Source organism: Kogia breviceps, chromosome 19 (genome assembly GCF_026419965.1).
Source record: "Kogia breviceps isolate mKogBre1 chromosome 19, mKogBre1 haplotype 1, whole genome shotgun sequence".
NCBI lineage: Eukaryota > Metazoa > Chordata > Mammalia > Artiodactyla > Physeteridae > Kogia > Kogia breviceps.
In genome coordinates, this window is record NC_081328.1 from 23,255,953 (window position 1) to 23,283,613 (window position 27,661).

The 27,661-nt window shown below is 38.4% G+C and overlaps 1 protein-coding gene across 3 annotated transcripts in view; it reads right to left on the bottom strand.

The window, feature by feature from the left end:
• Nucleotides 1-2,746: 2,746 nt before the first annotated feature.
• The window catches only part of DHX40 (DEAH-box helicase 40), a 45,787-nt gene continuing 20,872 nt past the window's right edge, over nucleotides 2,747-27,661 (bottom strand). For all 3 annotated transcript variants that reach the window (XM_059047708.2, XM_059047709.2, XM_067020487.1), the window contains 8 exons: nucleotides 26,268-26,348; nucleotides 24,720-24,877; nucleotides 16,432-16,546; nucleotides 15,796-15,904; nucleotides 15,010-15,104; nucleotides 5,918-5,987; nucleotides 5,202-5,430; nucleotides 2,747-4,033 (listed from right to left, as the gene is read on the bottom strand). In XM_059047708.2, coding sequence (XP_058903691.1) covers nucleotides 3,894-4,033; nucleotides 5,202-5,430; nucleotides 5,918-5,987; nucleotides 15,010-15,104; nucleotides 15,796-15,904; nucleotides 16,432-16,546; nucleotides 24,720-24,877; nucleotides 26,268-26,348 — 997 coding nt within the window. In that variant the 3' untranslated portion in view covers nucleotides 2,747-3,893. The remainder of the gene's footprint in view (nucleotides 4,034-5,201; nucleotides 5,431-5,917; nucleotides 5,988-15,009; nucleotides 15,105-15,795; nucleotides 15,905-16,431; nucleotides 16,547-24,719; nucleotides 24,878-26,267; nucleotides 26,349-27,661) is intronic.

A 27,661-nucleotide genomic window follows, 5' to 3' on the forward strand; every position in this document is an offset into this window, starting at 1 on the left:
TAAACTGATTCAGGCAAGAATCATCAGTTGATGATAAATCCAGAGGGTAATAATTTATAAGGAACAGGCTATTCCACATAATCTCAAAGTATCCCTCCCACAAATTACTTATTAATTATAAGAGTAACCAGACTTGGGACTTCCCTGGTGGCACAGTGGTTAAGAATCCGCCCGCTGGGGCTTCCCTGGTGGCGCAGTGGTTGGGGGTCCGCCTGCCGATGCAGGGGACGCGGGTTCGTGCCCCGGTCCGGGAGGATCCCACGTGCCGCGGAGCGGCTGGGCCCGTGAGCCATGGCCACTGAGCCTGCGCGTCTGGAGCCTGTGCTCCGCAACGGGAGGGGCCACAGCAGTGAGAGGCCCGTGTACCACAAAAAAAAAAAAAAAAGAATCCGCCCGCCAATGCAGGGGATACAGGTTCGAGGCCTGGTCCAGGAAGATCCCACATGCCGCGGAGCAACTAAGCCTGTGCGCCACAACTACTGAGCCCGCACGCCACAACTACTGAAGCCCACGCACCTAGAGCCTGTGCTCCACAACAAGAGAAGCTGCCACAGTGAGAGGCCTGTGCACTGCAACAAAGAGTGGCTCCCCCACTCACCGCAACTAGAAAGGGCCTGAGCACAGCAACAAAGACCCAATGCAGCCAAAAATAATAAAATTAATAATAATTTTAAAAAAGAGTAACTAGACTGAAGAAATCAAAAAAACCCTAACCAATTAATCAAAATTAATATCAGCAATAAGGGGCAAATACCATGTACCTCCAGATTTAATGCCTTGGGAAAGATATTGTATCACTTATGCAGTATTCCAGTCACAAATGCAAAACGATGAGAAAACATTAGAGAAATCCAAATTGAGGATATACTATAAAATAACTAACCTGTATTATTAAAAAATGTCAAAACTTATTCAAATATGTTAAATGTGAAAGACAACAAATATATGTAGGCAAGGACATGGAGAAAAGGGAACCCTTGTACACTGTTGGTGGGAATGTAAGTTGGTACAGCCACTATGGAAAACAGTATGGAGGTTCCTCAACAAATTAAAAATAGAACTGCCATACACCTAGCAATTCCACTTCTGGGTATTTTTCTGAAGAAAACACTAATTTGAAAAGCTATGTGCGGGGCTTCCCTGGTGGCGCAGTGGTTGAGAGCCTGCCTGCTGATGCAGGGGATGCGGGTTCGTGCCCCGGTCCGGGAAGATCCCACGTGCCGCGGAACGGGGGGCCCGTGAGCCATGGCCGCTGAGCCTGCGCGTCCAGAGCCTGTGCTCCGCAACGGGAGAGGCCACAGCTGTGAAAGGCCCTCGTACTGCAAAAAAAAAAAAAAAAAAAGCTATGTGCAACCCTATGTTCATTGCAGCATTGTTTATAATAGCCAAGATATGGAAGTAACCTAAGTATCTACTGATGGATGAATGGATTAAGAAGATGTGGTATATATATTTACAATGGAGTATTAGCCATTAAAAAAAAAAAAAAAAGAAAGAAACCTTTCCATTTGCAACAACATGAATGGACCTAGAAGGTATTATGCTAAGTGAAATAAGTCAGAGAATGACAAATACTGCATGACTTTACTTATATGTGGAATCTGAAAAATAAAACAAATGAACAAACATAAAACAGAAAGAGTCATAGATACAGAGAACAAACAGGTGGCTGCCAGAGGAGAAGGAGGAGTAGGGAGGTGAGTGAAATAGGTGAGGGAGATCAAGAGGTACTCTTCAGCTCTGTACCTTCAGAGGTACAAAATAAATGAGTCATGGGGATGAAATATACAGCATGGGGGATATAGTCAATAATATTGTAATATCTGCATATGGTGACAGATGGTAATTAGACTTACTGTGATGATCATTTGGTAATGTATAGAAATATCAAATCACTGTTGTGCACCTGGAAATAACACAGTGTTGTAGGTCAATTTACTCCAGTTTACTTTTAAAATTATTTTTTAATTGAAGTATAGTTGATTTACAATGTTTCAGGTGTACAGCAAAGTAATTCAACTATATATACATACATATATATTCTTTTTCAGATTCTTTTCCATTATAGGCTATTATAAGATACTGAATATAGTTCCCTGTGCTATACAGCAGGTCCTTATTGTTTACCTACTTTACATATAGTAGTGTATATCTGTTAATTCCAAATTCCCTACACTTCAGTTTTTAAAAATGTTGAATGTGAAAGACAAAGACAGAAGACCTTTTCCAGATTAAAGGAGATTAAATACAATACACGATTCTTGACTGGATCCTGAACTGGGGGAAAATGCTATAAAGGACATTATTGGGAAAACTGAGGAAATTATAGATATAGACTATAGATTTAGAATGTGTGCTTAATAAAAACTTACTGAAACAAAAGAGCTGTCATTCCAAGAATCCACATACACCCCCACCACGTCTAAGGAAATGCACTGATACATACCTGGGAAGAGAAGCTGATAGGACTAATGTGCTGAAACAGTGTCTTGAGCACTGAAGACTAGAAGAACAAATTAACAATGCTAGGAATGTTCTGAGAAACCATCACCACTCACCTCACTTCAAGAACAAACATGGATTTGGGTCCTCATGTGATTTTTCAATAAAGGCTTCAAGTTTCTAATATTGAACAGAAAATTGTTTAGATGCCAAAGGAAGTAACTGTGAAAGAGTGAGTTATCTATTAAAATTTTAGATTCTTAAATTTTACAGAAAATATCTAAAAACACACATTATACTGCCCTTTGAATTTGAACGACACTAATAGCTTTATTTAACAAACACTGACTACTATGTGCAAAGCACTGTGCTAGGTGCCATGAAAGATACAAAGATGAAAACGACATAGTCCCTGCCCACAAGGAGCGTATAATCTAGTGGGGGAGACAGACAAATACACAAATAACTAGAATACAAGGCAGTAAACAACAGAGTGGACAAGTGCTGAGTGTGGCCTGAGTGTGATACTAACTAGCCTCAAGGTTCCAATTTGAAACACTGGTGATGTAGTAGTGTTGGCTGCTTTGAAAATCCCATTTCAAGATCGGCATAATAGATGTTTAAATGGTCCTACCCAAGCAGCTGGAGGCAAGAGAGTAGGCCAGGTGGAAGGGCTGTTTGAAACACTGTCACACCTACATACATGGTGCTGATACAAGTATGTAGGGACAGCTAAAAAAAGAACATATATATATCATCTGTCCTTTGGTTAATGGCTATAGCTACTGTTTTAAACAATATACTTTTATATAAAAAGGAATTTGTATAATCCCAAAAAATCAACTTAAGGATTAATATTAATTCAACAAAGAATCTTGCCATAGGCAATTTTCTTATTTACTAATTGATTAAGTCTTTTCTCTAAATATCTATAAAGCTCTGTAGCAATTAAACGGTTAGACATTTAAGTATTGCTCAGTAAAAACCTCTTTTATGTTCAGCCTTCAGAAGGAAATGGTCACATACCTGATAACCTGATATAATACTATTCTAATAGCAACAAGAAGGCCTTAAAGAGATTTAAGGAAAATAATTTTTAATGCTTCAATGCAAATGGAATACACGCTGATTAAATACAATTCAATGTTCTTTGAAAATATCTCACTGACAGCATTTGAAACCAATTAAGGCCAGCAAAATTGAAGTGAGGAAAATATCACATATATTGTCTTTCATTGGTTTCATATATCATTTCCTATGACTATGGCAACTCAATCTTTTCTCTGAAAATTCCATTTATTGGTACTGACGAGCTCTGATTTGCTTTTAACTCGTATGCTAAAAACAGCTGCTGACCACTTCCTCTTGGTAGTGCTGTCTGACATAAATGGCAAAGCAGAAGCACATTTCCTGGCTGCTTTTCCTACTTCCTGAATTGGAGGGTTCACTGCTTAGCCTGTTTCCTTCAGGGTGTCACTGTGATCCTGGGACCTCTGCTGCTTTCTCTCAAGGAAACGAGCACGTGCGTCTGATATGGATTTATCATCATTTCTTCTTTGCATTTTCTTTAGGACTTCTTTTGATATTCCATCTGAAAACATTACAAATTAATCCAATAAAATTTTAGTTTTGAGTTTCAGTATTAGAAATGTTAAGAGAAAGAGATGCTCTGATTTTTTAATGCTAAGGGGAAAAAAAGGAAATTAAATTTTGGCTTTTGAAAAGAAATGATGTAGTCTATGGATAAAAATAAGAGCATAAAAGGACTTCCCAAGTGGTCCAGTGGCTAAGACTCTGCACACCCAGTGCAGGGGGCCAGGGTTCGATCCCTGGTCAGGGAACTAGATAGCACATGCTGCAACTAAAAAGATCCTGCATGCCACAACTAAGATCCGGTGCAGCCAAATGAACGAATGAAAGAATGAATAAATAAATAAAATAAGAGCATAGAGGCCTGAGGAGTCAGAAAAACTGACCCTACATCAAGCATGTAGTGTGGTTATACACTACAACAAAACAGAGTAGCTAACATTTCCAATGACCTTGGGCAAAATTCCCCACCATTCTATTTCTCAGTGATGTTAAATAAGGATAATACAATTTGCTCCATCAATCAGCCTCAAAAAGCTTTACTGAAAAGCTCTTTTTATTTGTGAGCTGAGAATTAAACTTTCTGTCCTAGTTCAGTACCACAACAGTTTATGCCTCACAACTAGGGACCTAACATTTCAAGGAAAAATCTCCAGGAAAAAAAAAAGGGATGTTCTGCAGTAATAATTCACAAAATTTTATAAATAAAATAAAAATAGTAAAGCACTACTGGGAAGCAATGTGGCTTAATAGTTAAGAGTAGAGGCCACAGAGTCAAATTCCTTGGATTCAAAATCCAGATTCACCAAATATTATTAGCTTTGGGATTTTCAGCAAATTATTGTATACTGCTAAGTATTTCCTCATCTATTAAGTAGGGATATGCAGTTACTTCACAGAGTTATTGTGAATATTTAATGGGGTAATGCAAGTTGTTAGCATGTGGCAAAAAAGTTCAATAGATATTGTTATTAATAATGTTGCTGAACAGAGGGGTTAAGGAAAACATGATTAACTGGAAGGAAAGAGGAAGTCAAAATAAGTCTGAGACTCAGGACAACTCTTTGCTTTTCTGAGGAGACAGAGCCAGAATCTAAGCTCTGTAACAGTTTTTCTGCAATTATATGAGAATTTGGACACTTATGCTCTAGAACAAGCAATTCACTCACCCTTTAGATGCTTTACATTTTCCTTATTGGTCCATCTCCTTCTTGCATCTTCTCTCATTTCACGTCGGGCCACACTGCTCAAATCGTGTGCATTAAATTCATGCAACTTGGGTAACAAGTCTCTCACCCATTCATAACGGATTGGACACACAATTCTTGCGTAAACTTTGGTGGTAACTAGTACCTCATGGAAAATGATCCATTCAAGTTTGGTTTCCTGTTCATGAAGCTACACAAAAGAATTCATTTAAGGATGATAATTCAATAACCTGCCTTACAGCACATTAGACCAACCAACAGCCCAAACTCTTCTGAACTAATTTCTATATTCTTCAATCAAACAGGAGGCATGGGCCAACCAATACCTTTATGTAATATAGATATATGTTAAAATTATCATCAAAAGAGAAAAGTAGGGCTTCCCTGGTGGCGCAGTGGTTGAGAGTCCGCCTGCTGATGCAGGGGACATGGGTTCGTGCCCTGGTCCGGGAAGATCCCACATGCCGCAGAGCGGCTGGGCCCGTGAGCCATGGCCACTGAGCCTGCGCGTCCGGAGCCTGCGCTCCGCAACGGGAGAGGCCACAACAGTAAGAGGCCCGCGTACCGGAAAAAAAAAAAAGAGAAAAGTAGAAGACGTCTGTATATTATTTATTCCTATACCTTTACAAAAGAAAGAAATTCCTACTTCTTCCTTTTATTAAAAGCAAGGTACTTACTGCTGAGGAAGGATGAATGTGAACTGGGCTTCCACGCCCATCCATTGTGCAAAATGTTCTCCCAACAGACCTAAGAACAAAAAAAAACAAAGGATAAAGACAAGAACAGTAAAAACAATGAAATAAGTTTAGAGCACTAAATAAGTTTCATCGTAGAGCACTAACGATGAAAAATTATATGTCTACTACAAATATTGCTATAAGCAGAGGTTTATATTTATTCAACTGTCACTATAACTTCTCTACCAACTGATCTTTTTTCCTTAATTAATTAATTTTTGGCTGCATTGGGTTTTCATTGCTCTGCGCAGGTTTTCTTGAGTTGTGGCGAGTGGGGGCTACTCTTTGCTGTGCACTCTTGCTTCTCATTGCAGTGGCTTCTCTTGTTGTGCAGCACAGGCTCTAGGTGGTGGGCTTCAGTAGTTGTGGAACATGGGCTCAGTAGTTGTGGCTCATGGGCTCTAGAGCACAGGCTCAGTAGTTGTGGCGCATGGGCTTACTTGCTCCACGGCATGTGGGATCTTCCCGGACCAGGGCTCAAACCTGTGTCTCCTGCATTGGCAGGTGGATTCGTAACCACTGCGCCACCAGGGAAGTCCCCTCTACCAATTCATCTTAAAACTAATGCTACACGGAATTCCCTGGCGGTCCAGTGGTTAGTACTCTGTGCTGTCACTGCCAAAGGCCTGCATTTGATCCCTGATTGAGAAACTAAAACTCCACAAGCTGCATGGTGCAGCCAAAAAAAAAAAAAGAACTAACGATACAACTTAAATAGTCATTTTAATTAAGTATAAACATTTCTGGTCAATAAATAGCAATATTAACAATAATATTGTATTTGTGCTTGAGAATTTCCAAAATGCTTTCATAATAAAACCTCAAATAGGCCTATGAGTTTTGAGAGCCAGGTACTTTATTAAAAGGTCAAAACTGAGATTCAAATAAATTAGATAGCTTTCTCAAGGTCACAGAGCTAATGTATGATGAAGCAAGACCTAAACATAGGTCTTCTGACTTAAATACAGTATTCTTACATTATATTATGCTACATCTCCTTTCAAGGGTATAGGTAATTTTCACTATTCTAAAATACGATAATCAGAGCAGAAGTAAGAACTACATGCCTGCAGCCTGTGGAACAACAACCACATTTACAGAAAGATGGACAAGATGAAAAGGCAGAGGGCTATGTACCAGATGAAGGAACAAGATAAAACCCCAGAAAAACAACTAAATGAAATGGAGATAGGCAACCTTCCAGAAAAAGAATTCAGAATAATGATAGTGAAGATGATCCGGGACCTCAGAAAAAGCATGGAGGCCAAGATCAAGAAGATGCAAGAAATGTTTAACAAAGACCTAGAAGAATTAAAGAACAAACAGAGATGAACAATACAATAACTGAAATGAAAATACACTAGAAGGAATCAATAGCAGAATAACTGAGGCAGAAGAACGGATAAGTGACCTGTAAGACAGAATGGTGGAATTCACTGCTGTGGAACAAAATAAGGAAAAAAGAATGAAATAAATGAAGACAGCCTAAGAGACCTCTAGGACAAAATTAAACGCACCACCATTCTCAGTATAGGGGTACCAGAAGGAGAAGAGAGAGAGAAAGGACCCAAGAAAATATTTGAAGATATTATAGTCGAAAACTTCCCTAACATGGGAAAGGAAATAGCCACCCAAGTCCAGGAAGCTCAGAGAGTACCATACAGGACAAACCCAAGGAGAAACACAACAAGAAACATAGTAATCAAACTGGTAAAAATTAAAGACAAAGAAAAATTATTGAAAGCAGCAAGGGAAAAATGACAACATACAAGGGAACTCCCATAAAGTTAACAGCTGATTTCTCAGTAGAAACTCTACAAGCCAAAAGGGAGTGGCACGACTGTGATGAAAGGGAAGAACCTACAACCAAGATTACCCAACCTGGCAAGGATCTCATTTAGATTCGATGGAGAAATCAAAAGCTTTACAGACAAGCAAAATCTAAGAGAATTCAGCACCACCAAACCAGCTATACAACAAATGCTAAAGGAACTTCTCTAAGTGAGAAACACAAGAGAAGAAAAGGACCTACAAAAACAAACCCAGAATAATTAGAGAAAATGGTAATAGGAACACACATATTGATAATTACCTTAAACATGAATGGATTAAATGCTCCAACCAAAAGATACAGGCTCCCTGAATGGATAACAAAACAAGACCCATATATATGCTGTCTACAAGAGACCCACTTCATGGGCTTCCCTGGTGGCGCAGTGGTTGAGAGTCCGCCTGCCGAGGCAGGGGACACGGGTTCATGCCCCGGTCCAGGAGGATCCCACATGCCGCGGAGAGGCTGGGCCCGTGAGCCATGGCCGCTGAGCCTGCGCGTCCAGAGCCTGTGCTCCGCAGCGGGAGAGGCCACGGCAGTGAGAGGCCCGCATACCGCAAAAAAAAAAAAAAAGAGAGACCCACTTCAGACCTAGGGACACATACAGACTGAAAGTGAAGGGATGGAAAAAGATATTCCATGCAAATGGAAATCAAAAGAAAGCTGGAGTAGCAATAGTCATATCAGATAAAACAGACTTTAAAATAAAGAATGTTACAAGAGACAAGGAAGGACACTACATAATGATTAAGGGATCAATCCAAGAAGAAGATATAACAATTACAAATATATATGTACCCAACATAGGAGCACCTCAATATATAAGGCAACTGCTAACAGCTATAAAAGAGGAAATCGACAGTAACACAGTAATAGTGGGGCACTTTGACACCTCACTTACACCAATGGACAGATCATCTGAACAGAAAATTAATAAGGAAACAGAAGATTTAAATGACACAATAGACCAGATAGATTTAATTGATATTTATAGGACATTCCATCCAAAACCAGCAGATTACACTTCCTTCTCAAGTGTGCACGGAACATTCTCCAGGACAGATCACATTCTGGGTCACAAATCAAGCCTCTGTAAACTTAAGAAAACTGAAATCATATCAAGCATCTCTTCTGACCACAATGCTATGAGATCAGAAATCAATTACAGGGAAAAAAAACGTAAAAAACACAAACACATGGAGGCTAAATAACATGTTACTAAATAACCAAAAGACCACTGAAGAAATCAGAGAGGAAATCAAAAAATACCTAGAGAAAAATGACGGTGAAAACACGATGATCCAAAACCTATGGGATGCGGCAAAAGCAGTTTTAAGAGGGAAGTTTATAGCAATACAAGCCTATTGTAAGAAACAGGAAATATCTCAAACAATCTAACCGTACTAAAGGAACTAGAGAAAGAAGAACAAACAAAACCCAAAGTTAGCAGAAGGAAAGAAATCAATGAAGTAGAAACAAAGAAAACAACAGCAAAGATCAATAAAACTAAAAGCTGGTTCTTTGAGAAGATAAACAAAATTGATAAACTATTACCCAGACTCATCACGAAAAAGAGGGAGAGGGCTCAAATCAATAAAATTAGAAATGAAAAAGGGGAACAGACACCACTGAAATACAAAGCATCCTAAGAGACTACTACAAGCAACTCTATGCCAATAAAATGGACAACCTGGAAGAAATGGACAAATTCTTAGAAAGGTATAACCTTCCAAGACTGAACCTGGAAGAAACAGAAAATATGAACAGATCAATCACAAGTAATGAAATTGAAACTGTGATTAAAACTCTTCCAACTAACAAAAGTCCAGGACCAGATGGCTTCACAGGTGAATTCTATCAAACATTTAGAGAAGAGCTAACACCCAACCTCCTCAAACTCTTTCAAAAAATTGCAGAGGAACACTCCCAAACTCATTCTATGAGGCCACCATCACCTTAAAACCAAAACCAGACAAAGATGTCACAAAGAATGAAAACTACAGGCCAATATCACTGATGAACATAGATGCAAAAATCCTCAACAGCATACTAGCAAACAGAATCCAACAACACATTAAAAGGATCATACACCATGATCAAGTGGGATTTATCCCAGGGATGCAAGGATTCTACAATATAGGCAAAACAGTCAATGTGATATACCATATTAAAAAACTGAAAAGTAAAAACCATATGATCATCTTAATATATGGAGAATAAACTTTTGACAAAATTCAACACCCATTTATGATAAAAACTCTTCAGAAAGTGGGCATAGAGGGAGCCTACCTCAACATAATAAAGGCCATATATGAGAAACCCACAGCAAACATCATTCTCAATGGTGAAAAACTGAAAGCATTTCCTCTAAGATCAGGAAAAAGACAAGGATGTCCACTCTCACCACTATTATTCAACATAGTTTTGGAAGTCCTAGCCACGGCAATCAGAAAAGAAAAAGAAATAAAAGGAATACAAATTGGAAAAGAAGTAAAACTGTCACTGTTTGAAGATGACATGATACTATACATAGAGAATCCTAAAGATGCCACCAGAAAACTACCAGAGCTAATCACTGAATTTGGTAAAGCTGTAGGATACAAAATTAATGCACAGAAATCTCTTGCATTCCTATACACTAATGATGAAAAATCTGAAAGAGAAATTAAGGAAACACTCTCATTTACCACTGCAACACAAAGAATAAAATACCTAGGAATAAACCTACCTAGGGAGACAAAAGACCTGTATGCAGGGCTTCCCTGGTGGCACAGTGGTTGAGAATCCACCTGCTGATGCAGGGGACATGGGTTCATGCCCTGGTCCGGGAAGATCCCACATGCCACGGAGCAGCTGGGCCCATGAGCCATGGCCGCTGAGCCTGCGCGTCCAGAGCCTGTGCTCCGCAACGGGAGAGGCCACAACAGTGAGAGGCCCGCATACCACACACACACACACACAAAGACCTGTATGCAGAAAACTATAAGACACTGATGAAAGAAATTAAATATGATACAAACCAATGGAGAGATATCCCATGTTCTTGGATTGGAAGAATCAATATTGTGAAAATGACTATACTACCCAAAGCAATCTACAGATTCAATGCAACCCCTATCAAATTACCAATGGCATTGTTTACAGAACTAGAACAAAAAACCTTAAAATTTGTATGGAGACACAAAAGACCCCGAATAGCCAAAGCAGTCTTGAGGGAAAAAAATGGAGCTAGAGGAATCAGACTCCCTGATTTCAGACTATACTACCAAGCTACAGTAATCAAGACAATATGGTACTGGCACAAAAACAGAAATATAGATCAATGGAACAGGATAGAAAGTCCAGAGGTAAACCCACACACCTATGGTCAACTGATCTATGACAAAGGAGGCAAGGATATACAATGGAGAAAAGACAGCTGCTTCAATACATGGTGTGGGAAAACTGGAGACAGCTACAGATAAAAGAATGAAATTAGAATACTCCCTAACACCACACAAAAAAATAAAATCAACATGGATTAAAGACCTAAATGTAAGACCGGACACTATAAAACTCTTAGAGGAAAACATAGGAAGAACATTCTTTGACATAAATCACAGCAAGATCTTTTTTGATCCACCTCCTAGAGTAATGGAAATAAAAACAAAAATAAACAAATGGGACCTAATGAAACTTAAAAGCTTTGCAAAGCAAAGGAAGCTACAAAGAGGATGAAAAGACAACCCTCAGAATGGGAGAAAATATTTGCAAACGAATCAATGGACAAAGGATTAATCAAAATATCTAAACAGCTCATGCAGCTCAATATTAAAAAAACAAACAACCCAATCCAAAAATGTGCAGAAGGCCTAAATAGACATTTCTCCAAAGAAGACATACAGATAGGCAAGAAGCACATGAAAAGCTGCTCAACATCACTAATTATTAGAGAAATGCAAATCAAAACTACAATGAGATATCACCTCACACCAGTTACAATGGGCATCATCAGAAAATCTACAAACAACAAATGCTGGAGAGGGTGTGGAGAAAAGGGAACCCTCTTGCACTGCTGGTGGGAATGTAAATTGATACAGCCACAATGGAGAACAGTATGGAGGTTCCTTAAAAAACTAAAAATAGAATTACCATATGACCCAGCAATCCCACTACTGGGCATATACCCAGAGAAAACCATAATTCAAAAAGACACATGCACCCCAATGTTCATTGCAGCACTATTTACAATAGCCAGGTCATGGAAGCAAACTAAATGCCCATCAAAAGATCGAAAGGTGAATGGATAAAGAAGATGTGGTACATATATACAATGGAGTATTACTCAGCCATAAAAAGGAACAAAACTGGGTCATCTGTAGAGACGTGGAAGAATCTAGAGACTGTCATACAGAGTGAAGTAAGTCAGAAAGAGAAAACCAAATATCATATATTAATGCATATATGTGGAACCTAGAAAAATGGTACAGATGAACCAGTTTACAGGGCAGAAATTAAGACAGAGATGTAGAGAACTAACGTATGGACACCAAGGGGAGAGAGCGGCGGTGGGGTGGGGGATGGGGTGGTGGGATGAACTGGGAGACTGGGATTGACATGTATACACTAATATGTATAAAATGGATAACTAATAAGAACCTGCTGTATAAAAAAATAAAATTTAAAAAACAATGATAATTAAAATATTTCATCTGCATTTTTTCTAATTCGTTAACTTTAAATTCTTATCCTCTTCTATACTTCCCTACATATGTTATTCCAAAAACTTGTCAGAATTATACCTTAGAGCTCAATCATCACAACTGATTTCCTACAGAACTTTACATATATTCCTATTATAACCCAGATCAGACTGCATTATAATTATTCATATATATATCTACACAGTACATATTTGGACAGTACAAAAATCTTTTTTACTTGAACCATTTGAAAGTTAGTAGCCAAACTTATGACCCATCATCCCCAAATACCTGAGTGTGCATTTCCTATAATCAAGAATATTCTCCTATATAAGCATAATGCAACCATCAAAACAAGGGAATTAACACTGACACCTTACTAGCATCTAATCCTCAGAACCCAATGAACTTTACCAAATGTCCTAATAATATCCTTTATAGCAAAAGGATCCAGTTCAGAATCATTTATTGCCTTTACATTTTATGGCCCCTTAGTCTCCTTCATTCTGGAATACTTCCCAATCTTCCTTTGACCTTCATGATCTTGACACCTTTAAATTATCAGCTAGTTATTTTGTAGTATGTCCCTCAATTTGATTTTGTCTGTTTTAGGATGATTAGATTCAGGTTACAGATCTTTGGCAGGAATATCACAGAAGTGATGCTATGTTTTCATTATATCCTATCAGGAGGAACATGATTTTGATTTGTTGCTTGATTTAGGTAACATTTGCCAGGCTTCTTCACTGAGAAGTTACTTTCTTTTTTTTTTTTTTTTTTTTTTTTTTGTGGTACACGGGCCTCTCACTATTGTGGCCTCTCCCATTGCGGAGCACAGGCTCCAGACGCGCAGGCTCAGCGGCCATGGCTCACGGGCCCAGCCGCTCCACGGCATGTGGAATCTTCCTGGACCAGGGCACGAACCCGTATCACCTGCATCGGCAGGTGAACTCTCAACCACTGCACCACCAGGGAAGCCCAGAAGTTACTTTTTCCCTTTGTAATTAATAAGAGTTTTGTCGAGAGGTGCTCAACTATGTAAAGAATTCTATTTGTCATTAAACTTTTAATTTACTCATTTATTAATTTATATGATTATAGACCCATGATTTCACATTTTATTCAATGGGTTATATAATCATTACTATCATTATTTATTTCAATGCTCAAAATATCCCATCTTTGATCAGCTGGGACCTATTCAAGCTGCCTCCTTTGTACTCTGACATGGCCTCAACCTTCACTGATCACTACACTTTGCTTGCTGGCAAAATAAGATGTTTCAGGCTCATCATGTACTTTCCCAGCCCTATTTCTCCAAAGAGCCCTAGGTCTTTTATGTGGCAGATGGTTGTTCCAAGTCAAGATCTGGGCACAAAGTATATTCATTGCTATTATAGTGTCATTGCTCTCAGTCCATCTCATAGGTTACATATTTACATACATACAAATACATATTATACACACACACACACACACACAGAGTACCATCTATTTTTATTACCATATCTATCTATCCATCTATCTAACTATAGTAAAAACTGTATACCAGACTTCCCTGGTGGTGTAGTGGTTAAGAATCCTCCTGCCAATGCAGGGGACATGGGTTCGATCCCTGGTCCGGGAAGATCTCATATGCCGTGGAGCAACTAAGCCCATGAGCCACAACTACTGAGCCTGCGCTCTAAAGCCCATGAGCCACAACTACGGAGCCTGCATGCCACAACTACTGAAGTCCACACACCCACAGCCTCTGCTCCACAACAAGAGAAGCCACCACATGAGAAGCCCGTGCAACACAATGAAGAGTAGCTCCCACTCGCCACAACTAGAGAAAGTCCATGTGCAGCAATGAAGACCCAATGCAGCCAAAAATAAATAAATAAATAAATAAATAAATAAATAAACCTATAATACCTGAAATTCCAATCAACACCACAGGGCTCATTCTTGTTTTCTCCCTTTCAGTATTTCTAACTCCCTTCACCATTTGCCTTAATATATTCAATTATCTGATCAATTCCTCTGTATATAAGGAATCTCCCATCACCACCACTCTTACCCCTTTCCCTACAAAGATGGTCTCCCTCCCTACACTCAGATTCTGATACTTGATACCAAATAACTCCCATGTGAGTACCTTCCCCAATCCTGCTCAAGCCCTGACATTCCACACCAAACTACCCTTCCTCAGGGATGCCATCCTCAACCTATTTGGCTTTCACACTCCACAAAGAGCCACCCCTCTGCAGGAAAACCAGTGTCACTCAACTTAGGCACTAATACCCCATGCTGAACAGCTGTCCTACAGACTCCCCTCCTGCCCCACATGAGCTTCAATATCTTGCTCTCAGCTACTGCAGCTCCCCTTGCACAAGTGACCATTATGAAAAGGGTCACTGTAATTGATGCCATCATAATCAGAGTTTAAATCAAACTGTCTTTAATAGTAAATATTTAATATTGTCATCAAATACGGTTATATTTCTCTATCCATCTCTCAAGCTCTTACTGCTTACCTGCGTGCTACATTTTTGAAATAACCTGCACAAAGGCATCTTCGCAGTACTTCATGTTTAGGGCCTTCAAAGGTCTCTCTTGGGAAGTCACTTTGCTATAGAAAGAATACAGGTACAGTGGTAAATCTCACAGAACAATTTGAAATAATTTTTTAGTTTGAAAAATCCACATTTCTAAAGACTTCTGTTTCTGGCCAATATGGAGTAAGAGGGACCAGATTTACCCTTCTGCTTGAACCAACCAAAAAATGGACAAAGCATATGAAATAATGATCTCCAAAACACTATATATCAAGCATTAAAGGACAGTGACCTCTGAGAAATAAATGAAGTAGGGAAAATAAATGAAGTCCAACAACTGCCTCAGCTTACAGTCAACCTTGAGAAAGATTCTGAACGAAGGTGCAGGAAAGGAAAAACCCAAGTGGAACCTGGAGAACTCCCAGAGTTAAAGAGACAGAGCTGAGAATCCAGGAAGACCAGGATGGCTAGAGTTCCCAGGCCAGAGCTCAGGAGAGAAGAGATCTGCATAGAGAACTCCAGAGATATGCAGAAGGGCCTCAAGAGTTCAGCTGAGTACTGGTAAGCATATGAATGTGAGGAAATTACCCAAGGCCAGGAAAAGAGCCTCCCAAAGGGATAAGGGATAACAGAGCTCTATGCTAGGAACAGTGCCTGTTCCTACAAACCATTCTTCAACACCTTATAATATACATGGTTTGGGATAGAGTACTCAGAAGGCCTTGCCAAAATGCTACTCAAGGAAAAGAACATTATAGCAATCACCTGTTTAAGCTTCCTGATCAGTTCTCTAAGTTGAGCTTCAACACGAAATGCAGAAAATAAGCACCTCCAATGAATCCAATGTTTCTGGCACCACGAAGCTGGAGCTCCACTGCAAAACAAAAATACTGGTGTCTCAAAAATATCTTCTATGAGTGAAAGACAGTCTAACATTCTCATTTCTATTACACAGCTAGAAACCCATAGGCAACTGTCAGCTCTTTTATGAGACCTGTCCAATTAATAAAAAAGCACTTTAAGGAATTTGAACAAACAAATTAATGCAGGTGCCTTGCCTCTAAGTGAATTAAAACATGATTTGTAAATGGGTTCCTTTTTATTCATATACACTTTAACAAATATCCAATCATTTTCTCAACTAAGCTACTTATACAGAGCCAAAATTCTATAAGGTCATTTTTCAGGAAAGGTTTAGGGAGAGAAGAAAGAAGAGAACTAATGTTATGCAATAAATGACTATTAAGTCATAGTCACCTGACAGAGAAATCTCACTAAAGTTCCCAAAAACACCTTGAGGTCAGTATCATTCCCACTGAACCTTACTGTCTAAAATCATATACTATACTGAAGATACATTTCAAACTAACACTTTCCAGTACAAAGAACTATCTCACATACCTTGATTTGCACTGTTCAAAGATGACGGCTAAAGTTGCAAAGTCATTAAATCCTCCAGCTTTAGTTGCCAATTCTCGATGTCTCTGTTCTGCTTCCTTCTGGTACTCTGGATCAACTAAAACGACAATTAGAAAGGCAGTTTAGTTCTACTTTACATCAAGTGCCTATATTCACTTTGTTTATTCAAGTTCATTAAAATCTGCCTCGCCCCCTGACGTGGAATAAGGGAGAAGTACATTAACTCTTCTGGGGGGTCTCTAATTACTCCCAGAGCCTGCGCTCCGCAATGGGAGAGGCCACAACAGTGAGAGGCCCGCGTACCACAAGAAAAAAAAAAAAGAATCCTATATCCAGCAAAACTATCTTTCAAAATGAAGGCAAAATAAAGGCATTCCTGGATAACAAAACCTGAAAGAATTCATTGCTAGCATACCTGCCTTACAATTAATAATAAAAGAAGTTATTCAGGCTGGAAGGAAGTAACACAAGATGGTAATCTGAATGACGCTAAAAAAGAGCACTGGTAAAAATTAAAATGTAGGTAAATTTTTTAAAAGAGTATAATGATTATTTTTTCTATTCCCTTATGTATTTAAAAGAAATTGCATGAAACATTATCTATAAAATTGTATTGTTGGGCCTATAACATACAAATGTAATATATTTGACAATAGCAACACATGTATTACCTATTTTTTTAAAAAAGGGCCTAGGTCAGTATCTGAGGAAAATAAACTTAATCTTAAATCTGTCAAGACAATAGACAAGACCACTGCTTTACAGTTATGTTTTCATTGCATGGAATTTAGAAACACTGATAAATCTATGTGTTACCTGAGGGCTTTCAGGGTATTTCATGCTTCATATCCATTAACATCACTGACACCATGTACTTCACAAAGGCAAGACTTACTCAAAAATTTCCCATCAAATCAAAGCACAGAATACAAGACATATTCCTATTGGCTATTATCTCAATATTCTAAAGAATTAGACTGACCTATGTCCATAGATATCTAAGGCCAAGTATTAGGCTAGCAAAGGAAAGTCTCCCTTTTCCTGGAATTGCTAAAGTGTAGATCCCAAATAAAGGCCTTCAAGATACCAAAAACCACCTCAAGGAATTAAAAAAAAAAAAAAAAAAAAAAAGAACACATAATCAAAACTTAAGACCTGAACAACCTGAAAGGCTAAAATACTGAGTCAACAGCCCACCCACAGATAGAGGGTTCTAAATAAGAATTTAAAAACTAAGACCTGGACTTTTACTTCTAGCTATGGAAAAGACTTAATTTTTCTTTTCTTCTCTTAACTTCTTTCAAAGATATATGAAGTTTTAAGGGAAAAATTACAATACTGTATTGTGGGGTTTATAATGTATGTAAATATAATATATATGACAACAATAGGGCAAGGATATGTTAAGAAATGGCAAAAAGCCAGCAAAGGTTTCAATACAATCTCTATCAAAATTCTTAGCAGGGTGCTTCCCTGGTGGCGCAGTGGTTGAGGTTCCTCCTGCCGATGCAGGGGACACGGGTTCGTGCCCCGGTCTGGGAGGATCCCACATGCCGTGGAGTGGCTGGGTCCGTGAGCCATGGCCACTGAGCCTGCATGTCTGGAGCCTGTGCTCCGCAACAGGAGAGGCCACAGCAGTGAGAGGCCCGTGTACCAAAAAAAAAAAAAATTCTTAGCAGGCTTATTTTTAAGAAACTAATATGCTCGTTTTAAAATTTATATGGAAATACAAAGAATATAGAATAATCAAAACAATACTGAAAAAATAAATATTCTGCTTCTTTTTCTAGCTGATTTCAAAATTTATCATAAGCTATGTAATCAATACAAAGTTGGCACTGAAATAAGGATAGACAAATAGTCTATGGAATAAAATAAAGTCTAGAAATAGACTATTACACATATACTTTCCGCAGATTTCTTTTTTAATAAGTTTTTTTTTTTTAACTTCTTTTTTTTGGCTGCGCCATACTGCGCAGCATGTGGGATCTTAGTTCCCCGACCAGGGATAGAACCGGTGCCCCCTGCAGTGGAAGTATGGAGTCTTAACCACTGGATCACCAGGGAAGTCCCCCTACTTTCCACAGATTTTTAACAAAGGTGCCAAAGCAATTCAATGGGGGAAAGTAAATCTTTTCAACAAATGTGCTGGAACAAGTGGATATTCACAGGAAAAAAGTAATCTAGACCCCTACCTCACACCATATACAAAGCTTAATTTCAGATGGATTACTGTCCTAAACTTAATGGCTAGAAACTGTAAAGCTTCTAGATTGAAGTATCAATAGAGATACAAGAGAGAAGCATATTTTTACTATCTTGGGGAAGGAAAACATTTCTTACCACACAGAAAGCAATAACCACACACACAAAAAAACTGATATACTAAGACTTCTTCAAAATTCAAAACCTCTCATCAAAAGACACTGTGAAAAAAGCAAACAGAAAAGCCACAGGCTGGGAAGAAAATATGCACAACTCATACCTAACAAATAACTTGTACCTAGAATAAAGAACTACCAGATTCAATATATATATATTTTAATTTAAAACATGGGCAAAAGACTGTAATAGATACTTCACAAAGACAGATAAATGATCAATACTCACACGAAAAAGTGCTCAAAATTATCAGTCATCAGGAAAATGCAAATTAAAACCACAAAGAGGTATCACTAATATATAACAGAATATATAAAATGAAAGTGACTGGCAACACCAAATGTTGAGGAGGACACGTAGTGCAAGCTGCACTCTCAAACACTGCTGATGTGATTTTTAAATGATAGAGCCACTTTAGGAAAAGATTTGGCAATTTCTTAGAGTTAAACTCAATAATGCAGCTATTTTTCTCCTAGGTATTTACCTCAGAAAAATAAAAATATGTATCTACAAAAGACTTGCACAAGAATTTTCAAAATAGCTGTATTCATAAATGCGCCAAACAAGAAACAATTCAAAAGTCCACCAATAGGATAATGGATAAACTGTAGTATACAACAGGATACTACTCAACAATAAAAAGAACAAAGCACTGATACATACAAGAACATGGATGAATCTCACATACAATATGTTGACCAAAAGAAGCCAAACACAAAAAAGCACGTACTGTATAATTCTACTTATGTGAAGTTTCAGAAGGGGCAAAACTAACCTGAAAAAGGTCAGAAAAGTGGCTTGCTTTGGGGAGGTAGGATGGAATCTGAGAAGGGGCACTGAGAGAATTTTCTGGAGTGATAAAACTGTTCTATATCTTGACAGGAGTGTAGGGTACATTGGTAAATGTATTTCACAAAATTCACTGAACTATACACTTAGGATTTATACTTTTCACTACATGTAAATTTTGCCTCAAAAAAAAAAAAAACAACTATAAGCAAATACTGAACTCTACTTATACAGGACTGCCTTTCACAGTGGTATAGCTTAGCAATTCTGAAACTACTTTTGTATACTCTAGGGACAATGGACAATTTGAATATGGACTCTGGACTAGATAACAGCATTGTATCAGTTAACTTTCCTAATTTTGATAAATGTACTATGGTTAAGTAAGAGATTGCCCATGTTCTTGGTAAACATACATGTAAATGTTTTGTGGTAAGGGACCACAATGTTTCCAATTTACTCTCAAATGATTCAGAAAAAGAAATAAAATGCATATTTCTAAATACATATATGTAGGGACTTCCCCGGTGGTGCAGTGGTTAAGAGTCTGCCTGCCAGTGAGGAGGATGTGGGTTCAATCCCTGGTCCAGGAAGATCCCACATGCCTCGGAGCAGCTAGGCCCATGTGCCACAACTACTGAGCCTGCACTCTAGAGCCCACGGACCACAACTACCAAAGCCTGTGCACTCTAGGGTGCATGTGCTGCAACTACTGAGCCTGCGTGCTGCAACTACAGTAGCCCACACACCAAAGCCCATGCTCTGCAACAAGAGGAGCCACAGCAATGAGAAGCCCACGCACCTCAACAAAGAGTAGCCCCTGCTCGCCACAACTAGAGAAAGCCCACACACAGCAATGCAGCCAAAAACATAAAAATAAAAAATAAATAAATACGTGTATGTATACATGCACAGAGAGAATAATAAAGCAAATGCAGGAGAATGTTAAAAACTGCTGAAACTAGATAAAAGTTTAAAAAAAATTCTTTTACTACTCTTTCAACATTTCTGTAAGTTTGAAATTGTATTACAATAAAATGTTATACCCCACCTCCACACACACACAAAAATGTAACACCAGACTAGTTTCATCTATTTCAATATTCCAACAAGGAAAAACGTTTCCTTTTTTCTGGCATTACAAGACTGTTAGAGTTGGATCACCTTAATCCAGCTCCCTGGTTTTACAAATGAAGTCCAGAAAAACTAGGTCAACAGTCAGATAATTAGGTAGCAGTGAGTCAGGGTAGAATCCTGATCTCTTGACCCTCATTTCAATACTCTGTAATAGTTTTTAAAAAGAGTATTTTTAGCTTTGATACTACCTAATGAAAGCCAGCCAACCTTATTTACTGCATATAGTATTATACTAGAAAAAAAAAAACCTGCAATTAGGGTACTACTAGAATCAAAATTCTGACACTTAAAAATTACACTGCAATCTATTTGGGACAGTAGCACACTAATTAAACTACAGAGTATTTTTATAGAAAAACATCCTCCATTATAACCATCACAATAATAAACCAATCTGGACCTAACACTCACAGTCATAAAGGGATTTGGCCAGTGAGATAGCACACTGTTGTTAGTCTTGGTTGCAGCTAAGATATACTATCTACTCAGAAGCTCTTTGGAAAAAATAAATTGTGTCCACCCCCCCGACCCCCACACTAGAAGAAAGCAAAGCTCACATGTGATGAACCAAGTTGTATCTTGTACTGACACACTAAGAAAGGAAAGAAGCAGAAGGCTAAAGACATGGAAACTTCAAAACAATTCTCTAAGTGTACAAGGGCTGACCTACTATTTTTTTTTATTGTAGAAAAAAAAATGTTAATATATTACTAATGTATTATAACAGGGCAAAGGTTCACCATACTATCTCCCTTTACCAGTGAAAGGAAATTAACTTTCAGCCAGGAACGTTATATACTCTCTATTTCAAAAAACTAAGTTAAAGAATAACAAAATGAAAAAAATTGTTTATCTTCAGTTTCATGTTCCGTAGGGCTAGTTATATGGTAATCAAAAAAATGTTCAGTGAATTACTGGAGATCTAAATAAACAGATATTCCTTGTACATGGATAGGAAGACAATACTGTCAAGATGTCACTTCTTTCCCATTTGATCTATAGATTCAGTATCTCAATTAGGGGCTTCCCTGGTGGCACAGTGGTTAAGAATCCGCCTGCCAGTTCAGGGGACACGGGTTCGAGCCCTAGTCCAGGAAGATCCCACATGCCGCAGAACAACTAAGCCTGTGCGCCACAACTCTGAGTCTGCGCTCTAGAGCCCGCGAGTCACAACTACTGAGCCCTCGTGCCCAAACTACTGAAGCCTGCGTGCCTAGAGTCCGTGCTCCACAACGAGAAGCCACCACAATGAGAAGCCCACGCACCACAACAAGGAGTAGCCCCCGCTCGTCACAACTAGAGAAAGCCCATGCATAGCAACAAAGACCCAACGCAGCCAAAAATAAATAATAATAAATATATATATATATATATTTTAAAATATTTTATATTTTTTTTATTTTTATTTTTTTTCTGTATGCGGGCCTCTCACTGTTGTGGCTTCTCTTGTTGCGGAGCACAGGCTCCGTACGCGCAGGCTCAGCGGCCATGGCTCACGGGCCCAGCCACTCCACGGCATGTGGGATCTTCCCAGACTGGGGCAAGAACCTGTGTCCCCTGCATCGGCAGGCGGACTCTCAACCACTGTGCCACCAGGTAAGCCCATAAATATTTTAAAAATCTTATTTAAAAATATATAATCTCAATTAAAGTCTCAGAAAGTTATTTTGTGGATATCAACAAACTGGTTTTAAAGTTTATATAGAAAGGCAAAAGACCCAGAATAGTCAAAACAACATTGAAGGGAAACAGCAAAGCTGGATAAATGATTCTATCCAGGTTCAAGAGTTACTATAAAGCTTCAATAATCAAGACAGTGTGGTATTGACAGAAGAATAGGAAAACAGATCAATGGAACAGAATACAAGGCCCAGAAATAGACCCACACAAATTCAGTCAAATTAGCTCTGACAAAGGAGAAAAGGAATTACAATGGAAAAAGGAGTCTTTTGAATAAATGGGGCTGGAACAAAAGGACATCAACTCCTACAAGATGATACAGGAGAAAATCTAGATGAACTTGGGTATGGGATGACTTTTCAGATATAACACAAAGGCAGGACCCATCAAAGAAATAATTGATAAGCTGGACTTCATTAAAATTAAAAACTTTTGCTCTGTGAAAGACAATGTCAAGAGAATGAGAAAACAAGTCACAGACTGGGAAAAAAATATTTGCAAAAGACATTTCTGATAAAGAACTGTTAACCAAAACATACAATGAACTCTTTTTTTTTTTTTGTAATTTTTTTTTTTTTTTTTGTGTGGTACGCGGGCCTCTCACTGTTGTGGCCTCTCCCGTTGAGGAGCACAGGCTCCGGACGCACAGGCTCAGCGGCCATGGCTCATGGGCCCAGCCGCTCCATGGCATGTGGGATCTTCCCGGACCGGGGCACGAACCCGCGTCCCCTGCATCGGCAGGCGGATTCTCAACCACTGCGCCATCAGGGAAGCCCACAATGAACTCTTAAAACTCAACAATAAGAAAACAAATAACCTGATTTAAAAAGACTGGAACAGACATCTCACCAAAGGAGATACACAAATGGCAAATGAGCATATGAAAAGACAGCTAACATCATATGTTATCAGGGATCTGCAAATTAAAACAACAATGAAATACCACTACACACCTATGAGAATAGCCAAAACCCAAAACACTGCCAACACCAAAAGCTGTTGTGGATGTGGAGCAACAGGAATCTCAGGCTCATTGCTGGTGGGAATGCAAAATGGTGCAGACACTTTGGAAGATAGTTGGGCAGTTTCTCACAAATCTAAACATATTCTTATCATACAGTTTGGCAATGAGTTGACAATTGATGTTCACACAAAAACCTGCATTACTAATGTTTAGAGCAGCTTTATCCATAACTGCCAAGACTTGAAAGCAACCAAGATGTCCTTCAATATGTGAATGGATAAACAAATTGCACACAATCGAATTTTATTCAGCAATAAAAAGAAATGACCTATCGTGCCACAGAAAGACATGGAGGATGGTACATATATACAATGGAATATTACTCAGCCATAAAAAGGAATGAAATTGGGTCATTTGTAGAGATGTAGATGGACCTAGAGAGTGTCATATAGAGTGAAGTAAGTCAGAAAGAGAAAAGCAAATATCATACAATAACACATATATGTGGAATCTAGAAAAATGGTATAGATGATCTTATTTGCAAAGCAGAAATAGAGACAGACATAGAGAAGAAATATATGGATACCAAAGGGGAAAGGGGTGGGGTGGGAGGAATTGTGAGACTGGGACTGACACAGACAATTTTCAATACTATGTATAAAACAGACAACTGATGGGAACATACTGTATAGCACAGGGAACTCTACCTAATGCACTGTGGTAACCTAAATGGGAGGGAAGTCCAAAATGGAGGGGATATCTGTATGTGTATGGCTGATTCATTTTGTTGTGCAGTGGAGGCTAACACAACATTGTAAAGCAACCATACTCCAACAAAAAAAAAAGGACATGGAGAAACAGTAAAAGCACATTGCTAAGTTAAGGAAGTCAATCTGAAAAGGCTACAGACTGTATGATTCCAATTATATGGCATTCTGGAAAAGGCACAACTATGAAGACAGTAAAAAGATCAGTGGTTGCTAAGCGTTTGGGGGAAGGGATGTAGGAATGACTAGGTGGAACATGGGAAATGTTTAGGGCAGTGAAACTATTCTGCACAATATTCTGATGGTGAGTATGTGTCATTACAGATTTGTCAAAACCCACAGAATTTATAATACAAACAGTGATCCCTTAGTTAATAATAATGTATCAATATTGGCTCATTAATTGTAATGAAGGTACCACACTAATGAAAGATGTTAATAATAGGGAAAACTCTGTTTGTACTTTCTCTCAAATTTTCTAGAAAGCTAAAACTGCTCTAAAAAATAAAATCTATTAATTAGAAAAGAAAACTCATCAATAAACTTCTTACCAGGTCTAATGAAGACATTTTCCACAGACAACATTGCTGCTATTGGAAGTAATAGGTCTTCACAGTCCAGAGAAGCAGCCTTTATTACTGCACATGTCAGATGTGGAGGGAGAGGAAATTCTACCATAGACAAACCCAATCTGGTCACATGGCCACTCCTTAATGGAAAGAAGAAGTTTTTAAGTCTTTCTACCTTGGGAGAGTACAAATGAAATGTTTATCATTCAGAATAAGTCAGATATAATTTAGATTACCTTAAATTATCTCCAGAAATTCAATTCAAGATAAGAAATATGATACACTGTGGTCATTGATAAGAGAAATATAAAGATGATAAATTCCTTGCTCTCAAGGGCCTATATATCCAAATAACTAAACAATGAGGCAGAATAAAGTAGTATAATAAAAGACACACAATGCTACAGAAGCATGGAAAATGTCCTTAAAGAAATGAGACAATGATAATTACCAAATATCTTCCCTTCACACAATCATGAGAACAAGGACTCTGGGTCTCATCATTTTGATGTACCCAGCATAATGCCTGGCACTGAAGTGGTACTCAGAAATTACTTGTTAGGGAAAAACATAGTGTTGTAGGTCAATTATACTTCAAAAGCAAACAAACATACAAATAGAAAAAGAGATCAGATTTGTAGTTACCAGAAGTGGGTAAGAAGGGAGGGGGAATTGGATTAAAGCAGTCAAAAGGTACCAAAAAAAAAAAAAAAAAAAAAAAAAAGGGCTTCCCTGGTGGCACAGTGGTTGAGGGTTCGGCTGCCAATGCAGGGGACACGGGTTCGTGCCCCGGTGTGGGAAGATCCCACATGCCGCGGAGCAGCTGGGTCTGTGAGCCATGGCCACTAAGCCTGCGCGTCCGGAGCCTGTGCTCCGCAACAAGAGAAGCCACAACAGTGAGAGGCCCGCGTACAGAAAAAAAAAAAAAAAAAAAGAAATTACTTGTTAAATAATACCAATACTAAACAAAAACAGTATTATGGTACAATTTCAGAATTATGGTGAAGAAAGACTGAGGACAAATTTTAATTTCAGGGAAAATAATCCATTCAATTCAAACAAATCACTTACTAATGATAAAGGAAAGTATTAAGAACCCTATTTTAGGGCCTCCCTGGTGGCGCAGTGGTTGGGAATCCACCTGCCAACGCAGGGGACATGGGTTCGAGCCCTGGTCCGGGAGGATCCCACATGCCATGGAGCAGCTGAGCCTGTGTGCCACAACTACTGAGCCTGCACTCTAGAGCCCACGAGCCACAACTACTGAGCCCACATACCAAAACTACTAAAGACCACGTGCCTAGAGCCAGTGCTCTGCAACAGGAGAAGCCACCACAATGAGGGGCCCGCGCATCACAATAGTCCCCGCTCGCCACAACTAGAGAAAGCCTGTGAGCAGCAACAAAGACCCAATGCAGCCAAACATAAATAAATAAAAAATAAATGATTTTTTAAAAAAGAACTCTATTTTAAAAAGAGATTAACATCTACTGTGGTTGATTTTGGTTTTGTTTTTTGTTTGTTTTTTACCTGTCAATAGCATCACACTGGTAGAGTTGTTTAAGAGCTTCCAAAATAAGTCTCTCATTAGGTGGATCCAAATAGGGAAACCTGTGTGTTTAAATGAGACATAAAATGAGATTCCATTCCTTGAACATGGCAAGATTTTATACAGATTTGAAAATTCCTTTAAAAGGTTTTACTTCTGTTTTTCAAGTCTTTCTTTTCTGTCTTTTTTTTTTTTTTTCAAAGCATTCTATGATTGTGATCAGCATTCAGCAAAGCAGGAAATTTTTTTCTGAATCACACTCTTCTATTTAATTCAAGAAGCCCTTCTTTTTGATTCCCCCTTAGCTGGAACACTCTCACCATTCCTCTCTACTTATCTTAACCCTTCCCCATTCTTCATAGTCAATATCAACTCTACTCTGTTCTGTAGTCTGTAATTTTTATTACAATTTTATTAAACAGTGAAGGAAAATTAAATGAAAGTGGCTAAAAATTACAAATTATTTAATAGTACCTCAAAATGGTTTTTAATGAAATGATAACTATCTTAAATTAATTTAACCAATTTGCTTTATTGTATGTATGGATATGTATGTACTTATTTTCTCCTGAACTACCTGCAAACAGGTTGCAAATGTAATGCCAATTTACCCCCAAAATATTTCAGAGTGCGTCCCCTGAAAATATGGACATTCTCTTACATACCACAATATCATTTATAAGCATAAGACAATTAACAATATTCACAAAGGACAGTATGACTATTGAGATGCCTCTAGAACATGGATCTGTTTCACACTTGAAAATAAATATTTCTTTAAATATGGAAAAAAATAATAGTCACAAAGGACAGCAGAGTGGCATATAACCAAGTGTGAATATATATCCCCCCACCCCAGGAAAAATAATCACTTAATATTATTCTGCACTGGATTTTTATTTTCCACCATTAGTTTTGAGATGCTAAATCATCTACTCCAATTTCTCACCTTGAAAAAGGTCCAACAGAGGACAAAAGGTCTAATACCTTACACAAAAGTCCATTCGAGGATTGACAACTCTATTTAAAAACAAACAAAAATCTGGTAGACTGTTCTACTGTCAGCTTTCCTACAACTTGTACCAACAAGTCCTGGTATCTGCTACAGCAAGAGTTGGCAAGCACTTTCTAAAGAAGGCCAGATAGTAAATATTTTAGGTTTTACAGCCCATATGGTCTCTGTCACAATTACTCAACTCTGCTGCTGAAGTAAAGCAGCCATACATTAGTGAATGGGCATGGCTGTATTCCAATAAAATTTTATTTACAAAAACAGTCAGTGAGCCTGGACCATATTTTGCGATCCCTATCCTAGAGTAATACCAGACTAGTCAGCTTCCTCTTCTAGATAAGAACCATTTTAGATTTGTAAAAA